At 34.0% G+C, this 21352-nt stretch overlaps 1 protein-coding gene and 1 non-coding gene across 2 annotated transcripts; both read right to left on the bottom strand.

Moving 5' to 3' along the window:
- Nucleotides 1-229: 229 nt before the first annotated feature.
- LOC111050750 (zinc finger and BTB domain-containing protein 24) lies at nucleotides 230-19263 on the bottom strand. The gene is made up of 6 exons (XM_022337103.2): nucleotides 18971-19263; nucleotides 18292-18453; nucleotides 13480-13719; nucleotides 11202-11611; nucleotides 5853-6223; nucleotides 230-2152 (listed from the first exon to the last, which is right to left on the bottom strand). The coding sequence occupies exons 1-6, from the start codon at nucleotides 19109-19111 to the stop codon at nucleotides 1443-1445; spliced, it is 2034 nt and encodes a 677-aa protein (XP_022192795.2). The 5' UTR covers nucleotides 19112-19263; the 3' UTR covers nucleotides 230-1442.
- Nucleotides 9264-9391, bottom strand: LOC120352136. The gene has a single exon (XR_005571734.1). It is a non-coding gene; the product is annotated as a small nucleolar RNA SNORA53 (small nucleolar RNA).
- Nucleotides 19264-21352: the final 2089 nt, after the last annotated feature.

The raw sequence follows: 21352 nt of genomic DNA, 5'->3' as shown, positions 1-21352 counted from the left end.
CTATCATTCGACAAAGCCGGTAGTACTATCCTTTTCTAGCTCCACAACGATGCCAATTATGTTTTTGACAATGTAGAAATATAATTAATTAAGACAGAGAATCGGCAACGCTAAACGATGCCAATTATATTTTTGACAATGTAGAAATATAATTAATTAAGACAGAGAATCGGCAACACTATTCTCCTTTCTTTATCCACTGCCATTATAACGTGGACCTCACTATAGTATCAGTATTTATAGTGGGGTGTATATTTATTATTTATTCATAAATATACAAATGCAATCCAGGTAAAAACAACAGGCATTCGCCGGCTTTAAACCTTAATTTGGAATACACAGTCTAGAGGCTTTTGCCTCTATTAAATTATCTATGCTAATCATTAAATTTTATAATATCCAAATTTGTATTGTAATTATTTTGATGAATAAACTTTGATTTGATTTGATCAGCAATAGTGTCATTTTCAAATGTCAAAATGCAAACCGACATTTTGACACTTGAAAATGGCATGAGTGCTGAAACTAGAACTGTTCATGTAAAAAAGTTTAAAAAGGGTGTTTTATTTTACAAATAAATAACCTAGTAGTTATTTCTATAATGATTAACCATTATAATGCATGCGATCATACATACAGTAATGTAGAATTGGATAGTGTTAAACACGGATCAAATGATCATAGATGATAAAAATATTCTGAGATCAAATCTCCACAGATTTTGTAAAACCGTTGTTCAGCCATCAACGAAATCTATAAAACGTGGATAAATGATCTCTGAGATCACATCCCCACAGATTTTGTACAACCGTTGTTCAGCCATCAACGAAATCTATAAAACGTGGATAAATGATCTCTGAGATCACATCTCCACAGATTTTGTACAACCGTTGTTCAGCCATCAACGAAATCCATAAAACGTGGATAAATGATCTCTGAGATCACATCTCCACAGATTTTGTACAACCGTTGTTCAGCCATCAACGAAATCTATAAAACGTGGATAAATGATCTCTGAGATCACATCCCCACAGATTTTGTACAACCGTTGTTCAGCCATCAACGAAATCTATAAAACGTGGATAAATGATCTCTGAGATCACATCTCCACAGATTTTGTACAACCGTTGTTCAGCCATCAACGAAATCCATAAAACGTGGATAAATGATCTCTGAGATCACATCTCCACAGATTTTGTACAACCGTTGTTCAGCCATCAACGAAATCTATAAAACGTGGATAAATGATCTCTGAGATCACATCTCCACAGATTTTGTAAAATCGTTGTTCAGCCATCAACGAAATCTATTAAACGTGAATAAATGATCATAGATGATAAAAATATTGTGAGATCACATCCCCACAGATTTTGTACAACCATCGTTCAGCCATTATCGAAATCTAAGACGAAATCGATAACGAATTAGATTAACGAAATCTATCAAGACGAATTAAGTTTACGGAGAGTTTCCATCAGCTGTTTGGATGCCACCGACATAATTAACGTTTGTTTGCCAGTCAGATTACACACCTGAAGCATAGGGTTAGAGAGAGAGGCCACATTGGTGGAGGACTGAGAGTGAAGGAGGTTGGAGGGCAGTATAGCTTGGGCGTTGATAGTGGTGAGAGGAGGGGGCTGGTTGGGAGTGAGAGGGGCTAGAGGGGGAGGCTCGGAGGAGAGTACAGGAGGAGGAGAGGTGGAGGTGGTCACGAGTTTCGGGGCTAGTACTGCTATAGGAGGGTTAGAGGTGGAGGTAGCTAGTTTAGTGGCAACCGCCTCATCTTGTCGCATCTTCCGCTCGTGACGCATCTTGTGCGACCGGAGATACTGTTTGGTCGCGAACACCTTCTCGCAGATGTCGCACTTGAACAGAGTCGTGTCGTCTGCTGCGGCTGGCGCTGTGTGTGAACTCTGATGCAGCAGATAGTAGTGTTTAATTAGGAACGACTTCCCACACTCCTCGCAAACGTAAGGTCCCGCAACGCCGTGAATTTTTTTATGTTTGTGAAGGTTATCCTTGCGACTGAAGGTCTTCCCGCAGATGTCACACGGGTGACACTTTTGTCCCGTGTGTGACACCGCGTGTCGCGCCAGATGCTCTTTGCGACTGAACTTTTTGTCGCATACCGCACAGCTGTAGGGACGCTCACCTACAAAACGCCAGTTCAGTTATTTTCGTTCATCACACATCAATAATGCCAACCGATTTACTCCCTATCACACTTCAACACACCGTTTACCAGGATAGTAGATTATCATGCTTCTCAAACACCTACAAAATTCCCATTTTCATTGATCATACTTCAAGAATGCCACCCGGTTCATTTCCAATAATCACACTTCAACACACCGTTTACAAGGATACTGGATTATCATGCTTCTCAGATGTAATTAAGTTCATTCACATTGCAAATAATGACAACGAGGAAATAATAAGTAAACTTAAATCACAATTGAAGAAACGAACACGAACGACCAGGATAATAAATTGTCAAATTGGCATGCATCTCTATCATAACCAAGTTTATTTACATGGAAGTTATGCAAATTTATCTCTTTGGATGAACATTCCCAAATTCTGATAATTTAATGTAATAATTTATAATGTAAAGATATGGAACAATTATTCTCATAGATATAGCCTACGATACTGTTGTCAATCAGTTATGGCATTGATAATATCACGTGGTATTGAGCAATGATTGTTTGTCAGAATATTGGCGTTTTATTGATAGTTCATTTTGTTGTTTTGGTTAGTAGCCGGATGGGATATCTTATTTTTGTTTATGCCTTTATATTTTTATTTTCTTTATACTAATCTTATTGTTTGTAGTTTTATCATTTTGCAAGAAAGTTTAAAAAATATATATATATAAAAAATGAACTCACAGCTAGCGCACAAGTTCGCTTTGCTAGCTGTGCCAATTCTATTTATTCAATCGAAATGTATTATTCATTTTGATGATTATGTATCTACTAAATATTTCAGTTATTATTGTATTAATGATTTGAAGTATTTAAAGTGATTTTTTATTTTGTATTTTGGCAAAATAAAGATTTTGATTTTCCAACTTTACAAAAACGACACTGAATGTCAATTTTGGTTGTAATCACACTACATGATACAAATACAGTTATCATGATATAGGATTATCATGCTCCTCAAACACAAGCAAGTTTATTCGGATGACAGATCATGAAGAAATATTTTTGGGGAAAAATATGTTTCAATGTTGGGTAGTCATCGACACTGATATGAAGAAAATTTGGAATCGTACTTTTAGACAAGAACATCGTCTTACCACAATCTACTATGATTATCATGCTTAAGAAGCAAAATCAAGTTTTTACGATTACAGGTCATGGAGAAACAGTTGGGAAGGGAATTTTCAAAATTAGGTACTTATTAACATTAATAATATCGAGTGACTTGGCTGGCTCAGGTCTGGTGTCAAAGTTTTCAGGTCGCAACTGATCAATTTCAGGGCCTCTGACACGACCTAACGACTTCTTTTATTAACACTGGAGTACTATCAAGTTTGTCATCATACTTCATGACAGATAATCAAGTTTCATCAAATTAAAGATCATAACGAAAACACTTGAGATAGACACATTACACTACATTATCACGTTTCTTTTTAAGGCTTTTCGGTACACCTTTTTATTTTTATTTAAATAGGATAATCTTTTTAAGCGTGAGAAAAAGTGGCAACTGAACTTTTTAAGTGGTCTAATAAGCGAGTTATGGATTGTTGTATCATTCATTATTCGCTTCACACATCAGTTTTGGCATAATAGCCTGGGGAAGCGCACCGCACACATACATAGAACAAATACTGATATTACAAAAGAAATCAATAAGGATTATGAACTGTCTGCCATATGACGCTCACTGCAGGCCTTATTTCAGGAGGGACAGAATCTTTACAGTAGTATCCCTCTATATCTACAAGACAATTCTATATATAAAAAAGTATGTAACGGTTAGGCAAGGTAGACACAATATACATGAACATAATACAAGAGGAAAAAACGATTTTGACCTCCCATACAGTCGACTGCTGAAAACACAGAGACAGCCACACACACAGGGTTTCCGCTTTCATAATTGCCTGCCACACGATATAAAAAGTATAAAAGAGCCTAAACCATGTAAGCAAGCTCTAAAAAAATACTTTTTAGACAATCCACTCTATTCACTAAAGGAATAAATTTCCAGTGAAGAGTGTAATTCAAAAGTAGCGACTTTCATTCGCTTCCTTGACGTGCATGAGGGGCACGTGGCATTGTGATGTAGATGGTGAAATAAAAAATGAAATGGAATGAAATATTGAAGTGCTACCTAACTTTCCAGATTCCGTTTTCTTTCCAGATCATAAACGGAGTTTTTTTTAAATATACATTCAGTATATCATTGGCTTTCTTCTAATATGCGTCTTTTCGCGATTAATGCCAAAATAAACAAGTTATCAAATTTACAAAAAATGTTACTTTTTTATTTATGAACGATACGGGGAATAAAATGTTTTAGTTTGGAAAGATACATTTTTTGAATTTTTAAGAGAAGTTCTAATAATATAGTCGAAACCGTTTATGATCTGGAAAGTTAGCACTTCAACAACCCATAACTCGCTTATTAGACCACTTGAAAATTTCAGTTGCCACTTTTTCTCACTCACATCTTAACAATTATATTAAAAAAGATTATCCAATTTAAATAACAAAAAAGTGTACCGAAAAGCCTTAATTCAGCCAATGCTGAAAGTATAGTATGTGATCTAACACCAGCAAGAACTTCTAAAATCGGCCGGAAAAATGCCGAAATCATTTTTAGCATGCGAGGGAATAGTGAGAGTTCAATACCAAGTGTACCTTCATTTTTCGTATCATATAAATCAATCCCTCCTCCACCACTAAAAAAACGATAAAGAAACTGGCCCATATGAATAAAGTTGAGCATTTGCTTATACTTCTAAAATATGGAGCATTTGCTTCATTTTCTATGAATAAACGTGAGCAAAACCTTTTCTCATTGCTCATGCTCATCAAAAAAAAAAGTTTGAGCATTTGCTCAAAAGTAAAAGCTTTTGCTCAAAATTGTATGAATAAACTAGAGCATTTGCTCAACTTTTGAAGCAAATGCTTCAAAAAAGGTGAGTCTTATCTAGAGCAGCTTATCACCTTTTGCTCATAGTAAAATGGCTCAACTAATTCGTATGAGGAAGAGGAAACTATACCAGATACTATCACAACCAATAGTGTAGAACTATAAAACTCTTTTTAGATTCAACCATGATATATATCACCATTATTCCTACAAAAGAATAAATACAAAAGCTACCTGTTTTAAAGATAGCCATCACAAAATAGAAAATAGGCATTTAAGAATATGAGAGTGTAGACGATTATAAGAAGGCTATTGATATTCTAAGAATATGCTGAAGATTATAACAGAGATGACATTTTTTCACGCTATTATTTCAAAATTCTAAACTTAACTAACCTAAAACTGTATTCATAAAAAATAGAAAACAGAGCAGACGACGCAAACACAAGCGGTGCCCCCTGTTTGCATATTTAGCGCTTCCGTGAGCTATAAATACAAATTAAGGCTACAAAAGCGAATCAGCTGATGAAAAATCTTTAAAATATGTGAGCATTTGCTCCAGAGTTCAGGAGCATAAGGTAAGAGTATAAGGTAAAGCTTATTCATATCAAAATGAGCAAATGCTTTTGCTTCTACCTTTTGCTCATGAGCAAAACCTTATGCTCAATGCTTTTGCTCTGGTTTTATTCATATGGGCCACTATGTTTGAAAAGAAAATCTGAATTTTCTGTATGACTAACCTGTATGCAGCTTCATATGCTGAAGCAGATGTTCTTTCCGCCTGAACCGTTTGCTGCAAACTTCACACACCTCACAGGCCGGCCTCCTCCTGCCACCGGGACTCACCTCCTCATCCCCCTCTTCCCCCTCTTCCAGCCGTCCTCCTCCCACGCCCTCCTCATAGCCGACCATGTGACCGGTCAACTCCTGACTAGATCCACCACCTCCTCCTCCTCCGAACTCGCGATCACTCATCTCCTCCTCAACTCCTCTTCTTCCTGCTCCTCCACAATCGGGCAGGTCTCCGTTCTCCTCTGCCAGCGAGTCGTCCATCGACGGTTCAGTTTTCAGCTTGAAGAAAGCGAACTCGCTCAACTGAGCGTCTGATGTCCTGTGTCAACAATTTTTTCACAGTTAAAGATAGATAGATAGATAGATTCACTTCTTTTGCCATCGGATCATACAGTTATCAGCAACGTCAAAACAACTACAACTTAAATCAACTCAAATAAATACAATTCAAAAAACAAAAGTACAGATGGGATACTGCTTACTCAATTCGTCATCAGCATCATTCGTTATGAGCATCGTCACTAAGGTGACGATGATGATAAAGAATGGAGAAGAAGGGTGAGAGGTGAAAAGGAAGAGAAGAATGGTGTAAATATAAAGAGTAGGAAGAGATTGATTGATTGATTGAGTACTTTATTTATGTAGATTACAATATATACTGGCTTATACACTTATATACAATAGCTTACAATACAGCAAAATTATAGATGAATTTACATAATATAGACTAAGAAAATAATTATTGAACTGTATATGATATGAAAAAGCAATTTGTAATATAATAACTATAGATAATAATCATATTGTTATCCATCTACATAAATTGGCGGAGCTTTGGACATATCAATGTCCATTCTTCGGAAAGAATATTAAAAATATCCTCCCCACGGAGACAGAGGAAAGTAAAAAAATCTGGTGTGGCGCACTCACACAACTTTCCTCGCCGTTATGAGAATATTGATCACCTGACGCTAGTGTAAACGCGCATCTCAATTCAAAGATCTGAGCCAGCTGGTGACAGTTCAATAACGCTGGATACACACGAGATCTGCTATCTCTTAATAGTGAATGATTTAATAAAATCAACAGTTGCCAACAGTTTGCAATTGAATAATTACATTTTCTCAAATTTCAAGCTTATTCTTAATTTTAGGTGAAAATGTTACTGGACATTAATTGAAGAGATTTACATGCTCAATCTTTTCTACTCGAAATTATTCGTTTTAATTACAGTATATCTGAGACCTGATAATTGGAAATCTAAAATCAAACTTTGCATAGATGAGGCGGAACTCCTGAAATTTTTACAGATATGGGACTTGTGGCAGTTGATAGAGCTTATCGATGACTATTTCAGGTATAACTTTAATCAAAATCGTTGGAGCAGTTTTCGAGAAAATCGCGAAAACCCATTTCTTTGACAACATTTTCGCCATTTTAGCCGCCTTCTTGAATTGCATTTGATCGAAATTGTTCGTGTCGGATCCTTATATTGTAAGGACCCTACGTTCTAAATTTCAAGTCATTCCGTTAATTGGGAGATGAGATATCGTGTACACAGACGCACATACACTCACACACACACACACACACACACACACACACACACACACACACACACACACACACACACACACATACAGACCAATACTCAAAAACCACTTTTTTGGACTCAGGGGACCTTGAAACGTATAGAAATTTAGAAATTGGGGTACCTTAATTTTTTTCAGAAAGCAATACTTTCCTTACCTATGGTAATAGGGCAATGAAAGTAAAAACAAAAGTACAGATGGGATACTGCTTACTCAATTCGTCATCAGCATCATTCGTTATGAGTTACGATGATGATAAAGAATGGAGAAGGGTGAGAGGTGAGAAGGGAGAGAAGAATGGTGTAAATATAAAGAGTAGAAGGAGACAAAGGAAAGTGAAAACAAGGAAAAAGGGAAAAGAGTAATAGGAGAGGGAAGTGAAAGAGATGTAAGAGGAAGAACAAATACGTAAGTATACGTCTTCAAGGACCCTTTTTCTTTTTCTTTTTTTCACTTTTTGTGTATTTGAGAAGTTGATATTGTGGTAATTATTCATATTGGATGAAAAAGACTAAGAAATTGTCAAAAAACCACTGATTTATTGATAATTAGAAAGACCGGTTTCGGTTATTACACCATTGTCAATCTGATAAACTAGAGACCGAAACCGGTCTTTCTCGGTTATTACACCATTGTCAATCTGATAAACTAGAGACCGAAACCGGTCTTTCTAATTATCAATAAATCAGTGGTTTTTTGACAATTTCTTAGTCTTTTTCATTCAACCCTTTTTATGTTTTAGCACGTAACCCGTGCTTCGCAAGGGTCTGATTAAAACCTTAATCTACTTAAGTCTTTGAATAATTGAAAATAGGCTTATAAACGTCCTTGGTGTATCAAGAATCTATATGTAAAATTTCAAGTTGATCAGTTGAGTAGTTGAGACGTGATGATGCGTCATTTGTGAATTTTCTATCCCCTAAATGTATAAGCCGATTCTTTCCTTCATCATATTATAGATTAATTCAGTAAATTTGAAAGAGGGTTTTTTATTTCATTCCAATAATTTTAACAGTCCTATATAAGGAAAAGTGAAGAGCTATTACAGTATTTGTAATCAGCTCATCATTTGTAATCAGTTATTTAGTTCAGCGGTTGTAAAATATGTAATGTTCCACTCTGTAAAGGTACATTAAATAACGAAGAAGAAGAAAGAGGTGAAAGAGAAGAAGGGGAAGATGAAGAACGAAGGTGACGATGATGATAAAGAATGGAGAAGAAGGGTGAGAGGTGAGAAGGAAGAGAAGAACGGGGTAAATATAGAAGAGTAGGAAACAGAGGAAGATAGAAAAAAGAAAAAAGGAAAAAGAGTAAAAGGAGGAGGAGGGGAGAGAGATGGACAGAGACAAGAGGAGAGTAAGGACTAAGAAATGGAAAAAGAAAGAGAAGTAGAAGGAGAAACTTAGAAGTATAGAGAAGTATAAAGAGGAGGGGAGTACGAGACGAAGAATAAAAGAAAAACATGAAGAAGAAGAAGAAGAAGAAGAAGATGAAGAAGAAGAAGAAGAAGAAGAAGAAGAAGAAGAAGAAGAAGAAGAAGAAGAAGAAGAAGAAGAAGAAGAAGAAGAAGAAGAAGAAGAAGAAGAAGAAGGAACAGAAGAGAAACTGAAAACCTTCTTCGTGAAATAATTAACTATTTACACGTTGACTATTGAGGGTTGAAGCTCAAAACTCAACTTGCTGAAAACGAGCTTATAAATATAAATTTATTCAAATGAACAGACACAACACTTTTAGCCATGTAACCTAATTGCAAAAATTATTAGAATCGTCCCCAGGATCAGTGATGCTAGTGAAAAAGTACACAAGCAGATTACTGATCACGGAGGTATAATGCTTTTGCATACCTATGACTCAAGCACTTTCAATGAGAAAGTGGATCTAAGGGGTATGCATGAACAAAAATATCAATATAGGCCTAGTAAATTGTTACAAAAAAAATGTTCAATAGTTTTTTATAGAAGTTTTACCCAGTTTAAAGTACTTGAAATATCGGGGGAACAACGATTTCCAAACAAGAATGATTCTTAAAGCATGATTGTTTCAACTTGTACGCCAATATTATTTTTCGCCCCACTTGGATGTAATGAGCTGGTTTACGTGCGTCATATGGAGGCCGAAAGTGATTGTTTTCTGACCAGGCCGGTAAAATTTTTACGGCCCTAGGGCTGTAAAATAACCTTGAAGTCAGCTGATTCTGATTTGATGTGAACGTGTTTACAAAATAGTTTATGAAACGGAATCAGTTTATGCTTCTAGAATTGAATAAAGTTTTTGCAATAAGATACTATCATTTTATTTGGATGAATGAAATACAAATAATGAGATATTATAAACTATTCAAATTCAATTTTCAGAGTATAATAGAATCTAACCTCAAACCTCCTAGTACAGCGTTTATCATGGAACATGGTGGATAAACGGAATCATTTTATGCTTTTAGAATTCAATAAAGTATTCTGTAATAATATACTATCATTTTATTTGGATGAATAAAATACAGATAAGATATATATTATAAACTATTCAAATAATTTTATTTTCAGAGTAGGATAGAACTTCTAACCTAAACTTCCGTTGACATTCAGATTGGCCAAATTTCAAGTGTGCTAAAACAGCTGATCAAAAACTTTTCATTCTTTGTGTTTATTATTCAATAATCAAAACATTTATAATAATATCATCTTATTGTCATTTGGAAGAATAAAAAGTATAAACTCAACCTCGAACATAATCTTTTAGGTTATTTAGACAAATCAGAATAAAAAATAAAAATACTTGGACAATTTCTTGATATTCAGATTACCTCAGATTTGCTAGAGCTATGACCTTCCACTTTTGCTTTCGGAAGTGCTTATAATAGACAATTATTCTCATATATATATTGTTTATTTTCCTGTGTGGCGAAAAATAACGTTCTCACCATGGGCAAAAATGTTTTTTCCGGCTCTCAATCTTTTCTAGTCCTCGGCCTACGGCCTCGGACTTGAAAACCGATTTCGAGCCAGAAAAGTCCCATTTTCGGCCCTAGGTGCGAAATATACTATTACAAAAACATAATGGTGGGCCAGCAAGCATGAGGCCTCAACAATGGACGCACTGACATTATTTCGCGAGTCTTTAGAATGTCTTTTCTCATGGGGAGCGTCATCTATTTCGATCGTATAGATCACCCCTTAAGAGACAATGAATCCGACTAATGAGAAAGGAAAAATCAGTACGTTTAGGACGCCCGTATAGTTAGGGTCTTCAACTGTGAAGCAACCTTGAAAAATATTTCAGTTAAGTGTTAAGGTGCGTACAGACTTAGGGCCGTTTGCACAGTCAAAGCTTAAACGAAATTAAATCAGCTGTTGGCTTAAACTCAAAATGAAACACATTGTAACAAACGAGACTTGATACGTATTTAATCCAGTTTAAAATGAAATTTAGTTTAAACTTTGTCCAGTTTAAACTGCGAAAACGGCACTTAGTGTTAAATGCGATCATTCATGTAATCCTAGATTAGCACTGAACGTGTTCGTGGATAGTGAATATGGCCCTAAGGGTCACTTTCTTCAAAAAAATTGAACTAAAATTCTAGTTTCAACGATCAACTGACTCAATAAACACATTATAATAAATGCGATCGTACATTGATTAAACGGGTTCAGTAGTTAATCCTAAAGTAATTAATCCTATGAATCAAGATTATAGTCAACAAACCTGTTCTCGACATTCTCCGTGATGAAATTAGCAGCTGATTCCTTATCCTCATTGGTCAGCCCCAGCTGCAACCTGAACTCCTGATTATGTTGATAACTTATATCATGTTGCAGGGCATCTCCCATGCTGCTACCAGTCATCTCGATCAAAGTCTTCTTCTTCTTTCTGCCATAAAACAGCTGTTGTTCGACATCTTCGTCGATCTCTTCTTTCAGCTGCAATTCGGGCGACGACTGAAAGGTCAACTGCGACTTGTTGAGTGTCACGTGATTGTTATTGAGCGGTGATTCTCGTTTGACATTGCCGTTCAGCAGATTGGCACCGTTGAAGCCCATATAGTTCGAGTTGACAACCACCACTTGACTGGGCACACCGAGGGATACGTCGTTCGACAATGTTACACCTTGGGCCTGCAAATCAAATCAAAAAAATAAATAATCACTACTAGCAGGTAACCCGTGCTCTGCAAGGATCTAATTATAAAAAACTTGACCTACTGAAATCTTGAAGAATTTGATATAGACCTATAACCATCCTTGGTAAATTAAGAACCTAATTTCAAAATTTCAAGTTAAATCAGTCAGTCAATTCAGTAAAATCAAGACAAATCAGTCCAGTAGTTCAGACGTGATGATGCGTCATTCGTGAATTTGAGAAAAATATAAGACTTATACTGTTGACAATGAATCCCATAAGATTCGAAGCATGCTCCAGTCAGTGAGTGAATAATTCATATTTTTCACAACCATTAATAGTCTGCAAGTCGTCATTTCAGTGTTAGAACTCGATGGACCATATTGCAGTTCGTAACGGATGAAGAATATCAAGACTAGGCTATAACTTATAAAAACCTCAAATATTTTTGATGTGAGGAAACGGAACATAATAGAATTTTAGCACTTTTAATGCATTTAATAAACTAATTTATAGCTGAAATAGAATATTGATCAATTGATTCCACCTTTACTACTAAAGAATTGAAGTTTGTTATTTAAAGAAGTATATTTCCAAATATACAATGAACCGCAAATATTTGCACAAAAAATACATAGAACAACTGAAGAAGTATCTGAGATGTGCCAACTGCAGAGACCCTCGAAAGGATGACATATGACAGAGAGGCATGGAGAGTTGCTGTCAACCAGCCCAACGGCTGTTATAGAGATAAAAATATTTGCGGATGACTCATCCTATAGAGATCTAGCGGATGACTCATTAACTACGGGCTTCCATGAGCGGCTGGATAGTGACCTCTTTCTGGCCTAGACCGGAAAAGAAACCCTTTTCTGACGTCAGACGAGAGTCGTCTGCAAACAAGGTCTTTCAGATCTACATAGGGACTGGAAAACAGCTGCTTTCTGTGCAGTTTTGGCGAAAACGTATAATTCAGTTTTCAACATTGTGAGATAGGACAGCTACGTCTTCCGAAGACGTATTTCTAGCTACGCTTAGGCCGGGATTACACGGTCAAATGTTTTATAAAAGATCTTTTATAAAAGATATTTGACAAACATATTTGATAGTCTAATAGGCCATATTTTATAAAAGATTTCTTTTATCAAAGATAATAGGTTGGCATTAACTTTTATAAAAGTTGAGATTCTGAATTTCAGGTGATGTTAATTTGATTGAGGTTAGTTTTATTTCAGGTTAGTTTTTAATTTGAATGAAATGTCTTCGAAGTACACTTGGTGTGTTGAAACCACTATGCTCCTTATTTCCGAATATGAAAATCATGAAAGTCTGTCTATTCAATCCTAAACATCAATATTATAGAAATAGACTATTAAGACAATCAATTTATAAAAGAATTGCCGAAAATATAAACCTTGTAAGACCTGGATGTACACATGATGACATCAAGAAGAAAATAAATGTATTCCTCTACAATTACGTCTTCCAATCCATGGTCTAACCCAAACACGACGATTACGACGACGTTGTCTTTTTTTCAGGATAAGTGATATTGACACGACAGCACTAAGTATACTTGCACAGGAATAGAATTCTTCATCATCCATTGTTTTGCTACAACAATTGAAATAAAAAGTTTATACTTGATAAGTTGAATTAAAAAATACAAAGATCTTTGACAAAGGTCTCTTGACAGTGTAATACGGGTCCGAAATGTTTTATAAAAGAATCAGCATTCAAATCTTATATAAAAGATGGTCATCATCTTTTATAAAAGATCTTTTATAAAAAATCTTTTATAAAACATTTGACCGTGTAATCCCGGCCTTAGCTAGGTGTATAAAGATCTTCAAATTAAACTTACCTCCATTTGATCCCTAAAGCTGTAACTATTGTGAATGGAGTTAACGACAGGCTTTTTAGATGCAGCTGCAACTCTGGAAGTGGTCGAAGAGACGTGATTGATGTCTGGTGACTGCGAATGATTGTTTACAATTATTGTTGTTTTACCGGAATTCATAGCAGAGTCTCTGGTTGCTGGAAGCTCTTCAGCTTCGGAAGGCTGTTCTTTTGATACATTTTGTGATGTGTCTCTAATGTATACCTGAAATCATAAAACATAAATTATTACTCGAAAAACATTAATCTAAAATCATGAATAATTATCAATATTATTACTATTTTCAAAAGTAATAATCAATACTTATCAATAATAAGTGTGTTAATGATTTGTGTTTGTGATAAGTGTGTTTACAGTCTAAATAGTGTGTTTGTCTTTTCGGTCTCAAAATTTTATAGTTTTTTCAAAGTTTGGAATTTTCTATTAATTGTGATTGATTTAATTTAATTTAGAAGTATTTTCTCATTTAAAAATGATTTTTGTGTGTTTTGAATTGTAAATTAAGTGTGTTATTGATGAATGTTAAGTGATACATAACCTAGCTACATTTGGACTGTTGTATAAATTAGAATTGGAACCTTTTTGGGCTTATAAGCCTGTGGTACTTTTCTGTAAGTGTGTAATTCTGAATGATTAAATAAATAAATATGAATAAATAAATAATACTAGTAGTTCTGTGAACAGTAGACCTCGCGCTCAGTGAGTTACATTGACCTGTTATGTTTTCTCAAAAATTAATAAATAATTTATCAATTTAAAATGTCTAGAAAAAATCCTAAATAAACATAGAGCTTTCTGTCCTATATCGTACCGTGACGTGTCGTCCCGGAATGTGAGTGTGAGCGCTGTTATCAGGTCTAGCTGCAACTGTCTACAACGTTGATGGAAAGATACAATTTTCAAGATGTTCTATGTTTTTGAACGGGTAGTATTATAGTCAACTGTCTACTAACGTTGATGGAAAGATACATTTTCAAGATGTTCTATGTTTTTGAACGGGTAGTATTATAGTTCACTAGACAGCTGATTTATGATGAATAATTCTATAGTCTGATTTTTACTCTAATATTGGCGTATGAAGGAGGCTCCTTTTTCCTTTTATATTATCCTTGAAATGCAAAATTTTCAAAAACCTTGTATATACGTCGACGCGCAATTTAAAAAGGAACATACCTGTCAAATTTCATGAAAATCTATTACCGCGTTTCGCCGTAATGCGCAACATAAAAACATACACATTTAAACATTCAAACATTTAAACATTAAGAGAAATGCCAAACCGTCGACTTGAATCTTTGACCTCACTTCGCTCGGTCAATTATAATACTTATTATTTGAACGAGCGTTAGCGAGTTCTCACTTTTAACTTACAGACCTTCAAGTGCTGACACATGATTTAAGCTGGTTAATATAGGCTACAACATAATTTACAACTTTTACATCAAAAACCTGATACGGGTTGAGACATCAATGTGCGGTTTTCACCATTCATTTTCTCTAAATCATCTTGTATCACATGACCACCTTATATGGAAAAAGTAATTTGGATTAATGTGAGGGACAGAGATGTTGAAGCGACAGAATAATTTTTCATTTCAAATAGGATCCCAATGAAACATATTGTCAAATTAGGTCTATTCTTGCAAAAATATTTAGCTATTTCCGCAATTTTCACCAACTCTGTATGATAAAGGCTGTTCGGTAAACTTTTTTTTATTTAAATTGAATAATCTTTTACAATATAATTGTTAAGATCATTATAAGAGTGAGAAAAAGTGGCAACTGAATTTTTTAAGTAATAAGCGAGTTATGGGTTGTTGAAGTGCTACTCCGTTTTCTTTCCAGCTCATAAACGGTTTTGAATTTGCCATTGGAGTTCTTTTAAATACATACAGTATATCATTGACTTTGTTCTAATATGTTTTATCGCGATTAATGCCAAAATGAACAAGTTATCGAATTTACAAAAAATGCTACTTTTTTATTTATGAACGATATGGGTAATAAAATGTTTTAGTTTGCGAAGATGCATTTTTTGAATTTTTAAGAGAAGTTCTGTTAATATAGTCGAAACAGTTTATAATCTGGAAAGGAAACGGAGTTAGCACTCCAACAACCCATAACTCGCTTATTAGACCACTTGAAAATTTCAGTTGCCACTCTTTCTCATTCTTATAATGACCTTAACAATTATATTGAAAAAGATTATCCAATTTAAATTAAAATAGAAAGGTGTACCGAACAGCCGTAAAAGTTGCGGATTTTAAAGATTACAATACAACAGTTCTTGAGCGAGTTCTCCAACCCAGGGGGTCACTAGTATTATTACTTGAAAAAATTATATCTAAAACCACGAATACTTATCAATAATTAATTGACTGAAAATACTATTCATAAATCTATATTCTTGACAAGGGAGAAATAAGGACCAGTCCATATTAAGCATTTTCAACCCAATGAGCCAATCGGAAAGCTTCATGCCCTGCCGACTCTAAAATCGCCATCTGATAAACACTTGGTATGGTCTAAAAGTATGATAGTTTCAAATACTACTGCAATCAAAGATTGCGATTCGAATAAGTAATAAAAATCTAATAAGACCTAAAATATCCTGTTCCATTCCAATATGTGAGTTAAAACTACCTGGAAAGGATTCTAGTTTTCGAAGAAGAATGACTCTGCTTCAGAAGCTTGATCTAGACAGAGCTGCCACTACTCATTTAGGGACATACCACATTAGGCGTTTTTCAGGCGCCAACTTTATCAGCCAATCGAAGAGCTTTCTGCCTCTGCCGACTCTAAAAACGCCTAGTATGGTCTGGCCATTATTTCACTCTCAATATCTCATCAGATGAGATAGTTGAATGAGCGAAGCGAATTCTATGTTTCAAGTCAATCGGCGTTTGTCTGTTTGTACTACAGTTACAGTCGCAGTTATAGTCCGATTTGGATAAAATTTGGTAGCCTATACAAGTACTTTGAAACAAGGCGCAGAAACGTATGTATTCAAAATTTTTAAATTCACTCCCGTTTTTTAAGATGGCGGCCCTTTATTAGGAAATTTTACCCTAAAAATCAATCTAACTTTTCAATACTTTATCAGATCAGGTTCAAATTGGGCTCATTCATCTCAGCTCTTCAGAGCGGTATTATTTCATGTATCACATGTTGAAAATTTTCTAATTTTTGGCATTTCGATTTTTTTTCCAAGTCCCAATTCAAGTTTCAGATTTTTTATCTTTTAAACCGTGCTTCCGAGCTCAAAAGTGTAGAGGACCTTTATTCTTCAGCGCTCCAAGGTGGTCTTATTTCATATATCACATGTTCAAAAATTTAGAATTCGATAATCACCCCCCTCCCAAAGTCACAAATTTCAAGTTTCAGATTTCTTATCTCTTTAGCTGTGCATCCTAGCTCAAAAGTGTAGGAAACTTTTATTTTCCAGAGCTCGAAGGCGGTCTTATTTCATACATTACATGTTGAAATTTTGAATTTTTTGTAATTCAATTATTTACCCCCCGCCCCCCCAAGACCAACATTTCAAGTTTCAGATTTTTATCTTTTTAACCGTGCATCCTAGCTCAAAAATATAAAAAACTTCTATTTCTCAGCGTCCACCACTGATCCTATTGCATTTATATAATTATACTCTAAATCCAATTTGAAATTCTATTTCTCAGCGTCCACCACTGATCCTATTGCATTTATATAATTATACTCTAAATCCAATTTGTATGTGTGTTTGTGTGTGAATAGGCGGGCGTGAGTCAATAGTGATTTTAGTGAGTGTAGCGAATTCTACTGTTCTCTTAACTACTAGTAGAGCTGTAATCAAGTTGGAGAAGCGGCAGCTTACCTAACTTGTATATGGTTTAACAAATTATAGATTAAACTGGCATATGGATATTGGCTATTGGGATAACGATACCAAGGCCCGGTTGCAGAAAAGCCGGTTAAATTTTAATCGTGATTAATTTCACGAAAACCAATTACAGAAGGTTATTTCGAAAAATAGACTTTTCTGATTGGTTCTCGTGAAATTAATCACTATTAAAATTTAACGTTTCAACGATTAATACGTTCAAAATGTACTAAATTTTGTAGTACTGAATTGAAGCGATTTAGATATTTATGACCAAAAATTTTATTTTGAAATGAGAATTTCTAAGGTCCTATTATGCTAGGATACTAGTAAGCCACCAGGAGTGTGACAAACAAACCCCCCTCGCTCCCACACTTTTGGTGTGCGAGGCATTGGATCTTATGGCGCTTATTAGACTAGGGACACAAGGGAGACACCCAGCAATGAGCCACCAGCCGGATACCTAAGTCTAATGAGGAAAAATAAAATATCAAGAAAACGAAAGAAAAAATGTGAAGTAGGTAGGCTAAGTCAGGTCAGCTTGGCTCTTGTCAAGAAATAGAAGCACTAAGTGCCGGTTGCACAAAAGCCAGTTAAATTTTAATTGTGTTGAATTCCACGAGAACCATCAGAGAAGCCGTCTTATCAAAAAGGCCTTCTCTGATTGGTTCTCGTGGAATTAATCACGGTTAAAATTTAACGGGCTTTTGTTTAACCGGGCCTGAGTCTAAAACACTGAACCAAAAATTAATAGAATATCAATATCACTGAACCAAAAGAGACTGGTAATGCGCAACTGTATTTTTCAAGTCAAATAAATGTTAAACTTGAGGTTGTTTTTCAACCACATCCATCTATCACATTAGCCTATATTTATAGATTCTTTCAAAGCTAGTAAAACACAATAGTATTACCATGTTATTTTTGACAAAATCGTCGGAGAATCTGATTGTTGAGAAAAACGTTGTCAACATTTTTCTTGCATCCAAACAGGCTTCTCTAAAGTTGTAAGCAGTTTCCAATTTTTCCTCGCACTGACTGCAAATATTTTTGGGTAATGAATCGTCTTCGTGAACCTGTAAAAAAAGAAAACATTAATTTCCATTGTGCAATTAAATGAACAAAAAATTTGAGATAAGCCTAATTTATTTTGAAATTAAGCTAATTTTAATTACTGTAATTGTTAACTAAGCCTGTTTATTCTAATTAAATCAAGTTTGGTAAGTAATTTAGCAGTTACCGTACCATTATTGGTTAGCATTTAAGAAAATTTGATTGAATTATTATTAGAATTTTTTTCCACCAATATAAGAAAACTACCTGGTACTTTGATAAGAATTTTGCTGCATTTATTCAACCCTTCTTTATTTAGTAACTTTTTTAATTTGTAAATATGTCTGATTAGAATAGACTTAAAAGTAATAAAGTAAGAGATTAAATAAATTTATGGCAATATCAATTGTGGCTTGATTGAGAACCATATGCAATGAGCGATACAGGAGTGATTACCTAATGGGTTAGGTAGATTGCAGATAATTATAAACTACTAACGATAATAACATTACTGACAATTAAAGCAATAAAATTACTTACCGGGAATGAAAGACATGCTTCAATTTTAGTAGTAATCTGTCGTTTTTTCCCTTCACTGCGAAAAATATCAAGCTTGCTACCTTCACTAGTAGTGCACAAACGACACAATTCGTAGTAATTCACTCTTCTGTACCCAGACATTTCGTTTATTTTCCAAGATATCTATCTAAAAAATCTATATTCACATTTGATTTATAAAATTGTGAGAATAGAACTATTCAAAAACTTAAAATAGTTCTTACTATTTGTCCATTTTTGATAATAATGGAGGTTTTGACTTTTGATACATACAAACAAATATGGCGTATCTCGAATTCTCGATTTCGATGATGGCAGTCGATATTACACTGGTTGACTTTCTGTCGATGTGACTTACCGCAAAGATTCAAACTAAAGATGCGTTTACACATAAACTAAACTAAAGATACAAAAGAAACTAAAGATACCGCAAAGATACAAACTAAAGATGCGTTTTGTTAATAACTTTGGTATGAACGCAGCTATAGTTTTTATTAGTACTGTACAGTACGGTAACTAAATAACTACTAATGTACAGTATGGTCATATTATAATAGTTGAAATTTACGGTAACTAAATAACTACTAATGTACAGTATGGTCATATTATAATAGTTACTGTACACAGTAGAATATTATTAAATTTTTTACAAGCGATTAATGCAACCAAATTGAATTGTAACTGAGCAAAATATTTATGAGATAAGGATGACGTAAATAAAAAAGAATTTTAATAAGAAAATAATAATAAATTTCAACTTTTGCTCAGTTTATTCCGGCAAGCTCTATCTTTTCTTTTGCCATTCATTGCTTTACCATTGCTAATACCATCACTAACAAGATATTTATAGGTAGGTACCGTAGTTTAAATATTCTTTTAAAGCTGTGTTTACACAAAAGTTATCAACAAAATAATGTTAATAACTTAATCCTTAAAGAATCTATTAGATTGAACAAAACTTGACAAACACATAATTATGTCATGTGTATGATAAGTAAAGTTATGCTCAACCTAATAGAATCTATACCTACTGTAAGGATAAGTTATTAGCATTTTGTTAAAAACTTTGGTGTAAAAGCAGCTTCATATTTTTATAGATACTTTTTCTATCTTCAGTATCTATTCTAGAACTATGAATACAGGTATCTTGCACAGATTTGATGAAAACACAATAATCTAGATTCCATTTTACCTAGAAAAATGTTTGCAATCTTTATTGATCAAAAAACTCATGAAATAAAATTCATGAAATAAAATTCGACAATATCATTTCAAAAGAGTTAAGCATTAAGTATGGTGCTTTAATAAAGAAAAGATTAAATTTGGTAATGCATTATATTGACATTTATAAAATTATGTTAAATATTGTATTAAACCCATAATTATTTGGTAATGCATTATAGACATTTTATAAAATTATGTTAAATATTGTATTAAACCCATAATTTGGTAATGCATTATATTGACATTTTATAAAATTATGTTAAATCTGGTATTGAACCCATTTTGAAAATAATTATTTATTTCACTGCAATTTTCAAAAGTTATTTATAAACTTGAGAATATTAAACTCTGATAATACATAATACTATACATTCTATTAAGACAACTGTAACATAAAAGTTATATATATAATTAAAATTGGTAAGAGGAATACGGGTTTCAACTCTCTTACATAAAAAAAATGACAATCAATATTTTTTAATAAAGTGAGCTAATAGGAAAATTCGAATACGAAATAGCAATGCATTTATTTATTAGCAAAATGCTAGAAACGAAATTTAAAACATACTGTTAAATGAATTGGTTTCTAATTTTCAGAATATCTCTGAATAAATACAGAGTTTTCAAATATTTGTTTTGTTATAAAATATAGTACGGTACAGTTCTTATTTTTTCTCATGTTTACAATCACAATAAACTAATATTAAATTTTCCCCCACATAAATATGAAAGTCTAACCTTCTTAGTCCTTGAAATATCTGCCATATACATATAAACGTCTCCCTATTAGACCTACATTATCTATAAATATAAAAGCGAAATGGCACTCACTCACTGATTGACTGACTCACTCAATCGCAGAACTAAAAATCTACCGGACCAAAAACGTTCAAATTTGGTAGGTATGTTCAGTTAGCCCTTTAGAGGCGCACTAAGAAATCTTTTGGCGATATTTTAACTCTAAGGGTGGTTTTTAAGGGTTTAAAGTTCATCTTTTAGCATGTATATTTTTCTTATTCCAATATCTTAATTGTAATTGAAATGTCCATACCATATGTTAATATAGAACTATAATCTAGAGAGAGTACCTCTTCGAAACAGTTGTTAACTGGCAACTAAATTAATAATGTTGTCAGGTTG

This window comes from Nilaparvata lugens, chromosome 6 (assembly GCF_014356525.2).
Source record: "Nilaparvata lugens isolate BPH chromosome 6, ASM1435652v1, whole genome shotgun sequence".
Lineage (NCBI taxonomy): Eukaryota > Metazoa > Arthropoda > Insecta > Hemiptera > Delphacidae > Nilaparvata > Nilaparvata lugens.
This window is presented reverse-complemented; position numbering and strand designations above follow the sequence as displayed.

What these genes read in the sequence shown, in the direction of transcription:
- LOC111050750 (XM_022337103.2), bottom strand. Translation starts at nt 19,111, where the DNA reads ATGTCTGGGTACAGAAGAGTGAATTACTACGAATTGTGTCGTTTGTGC. An exon ending in ATTTTGTCAAAAATAACATG is followed by an intron (nt 13,720 to 18,291) that starts GTAATACTATTG and finishes TTATGATTTCAG; the next exon opens with GTATACATTAGAGACACATC. An exon ending in GCATATGAAGCTGCATACAG is followed by an intron (nt 2,153 to 5,852) that starts GTTAGTCATACA and finishes GGCGTTTTGTAG; the next exon opens with GTGAGCGTCCCTACAGCTGT.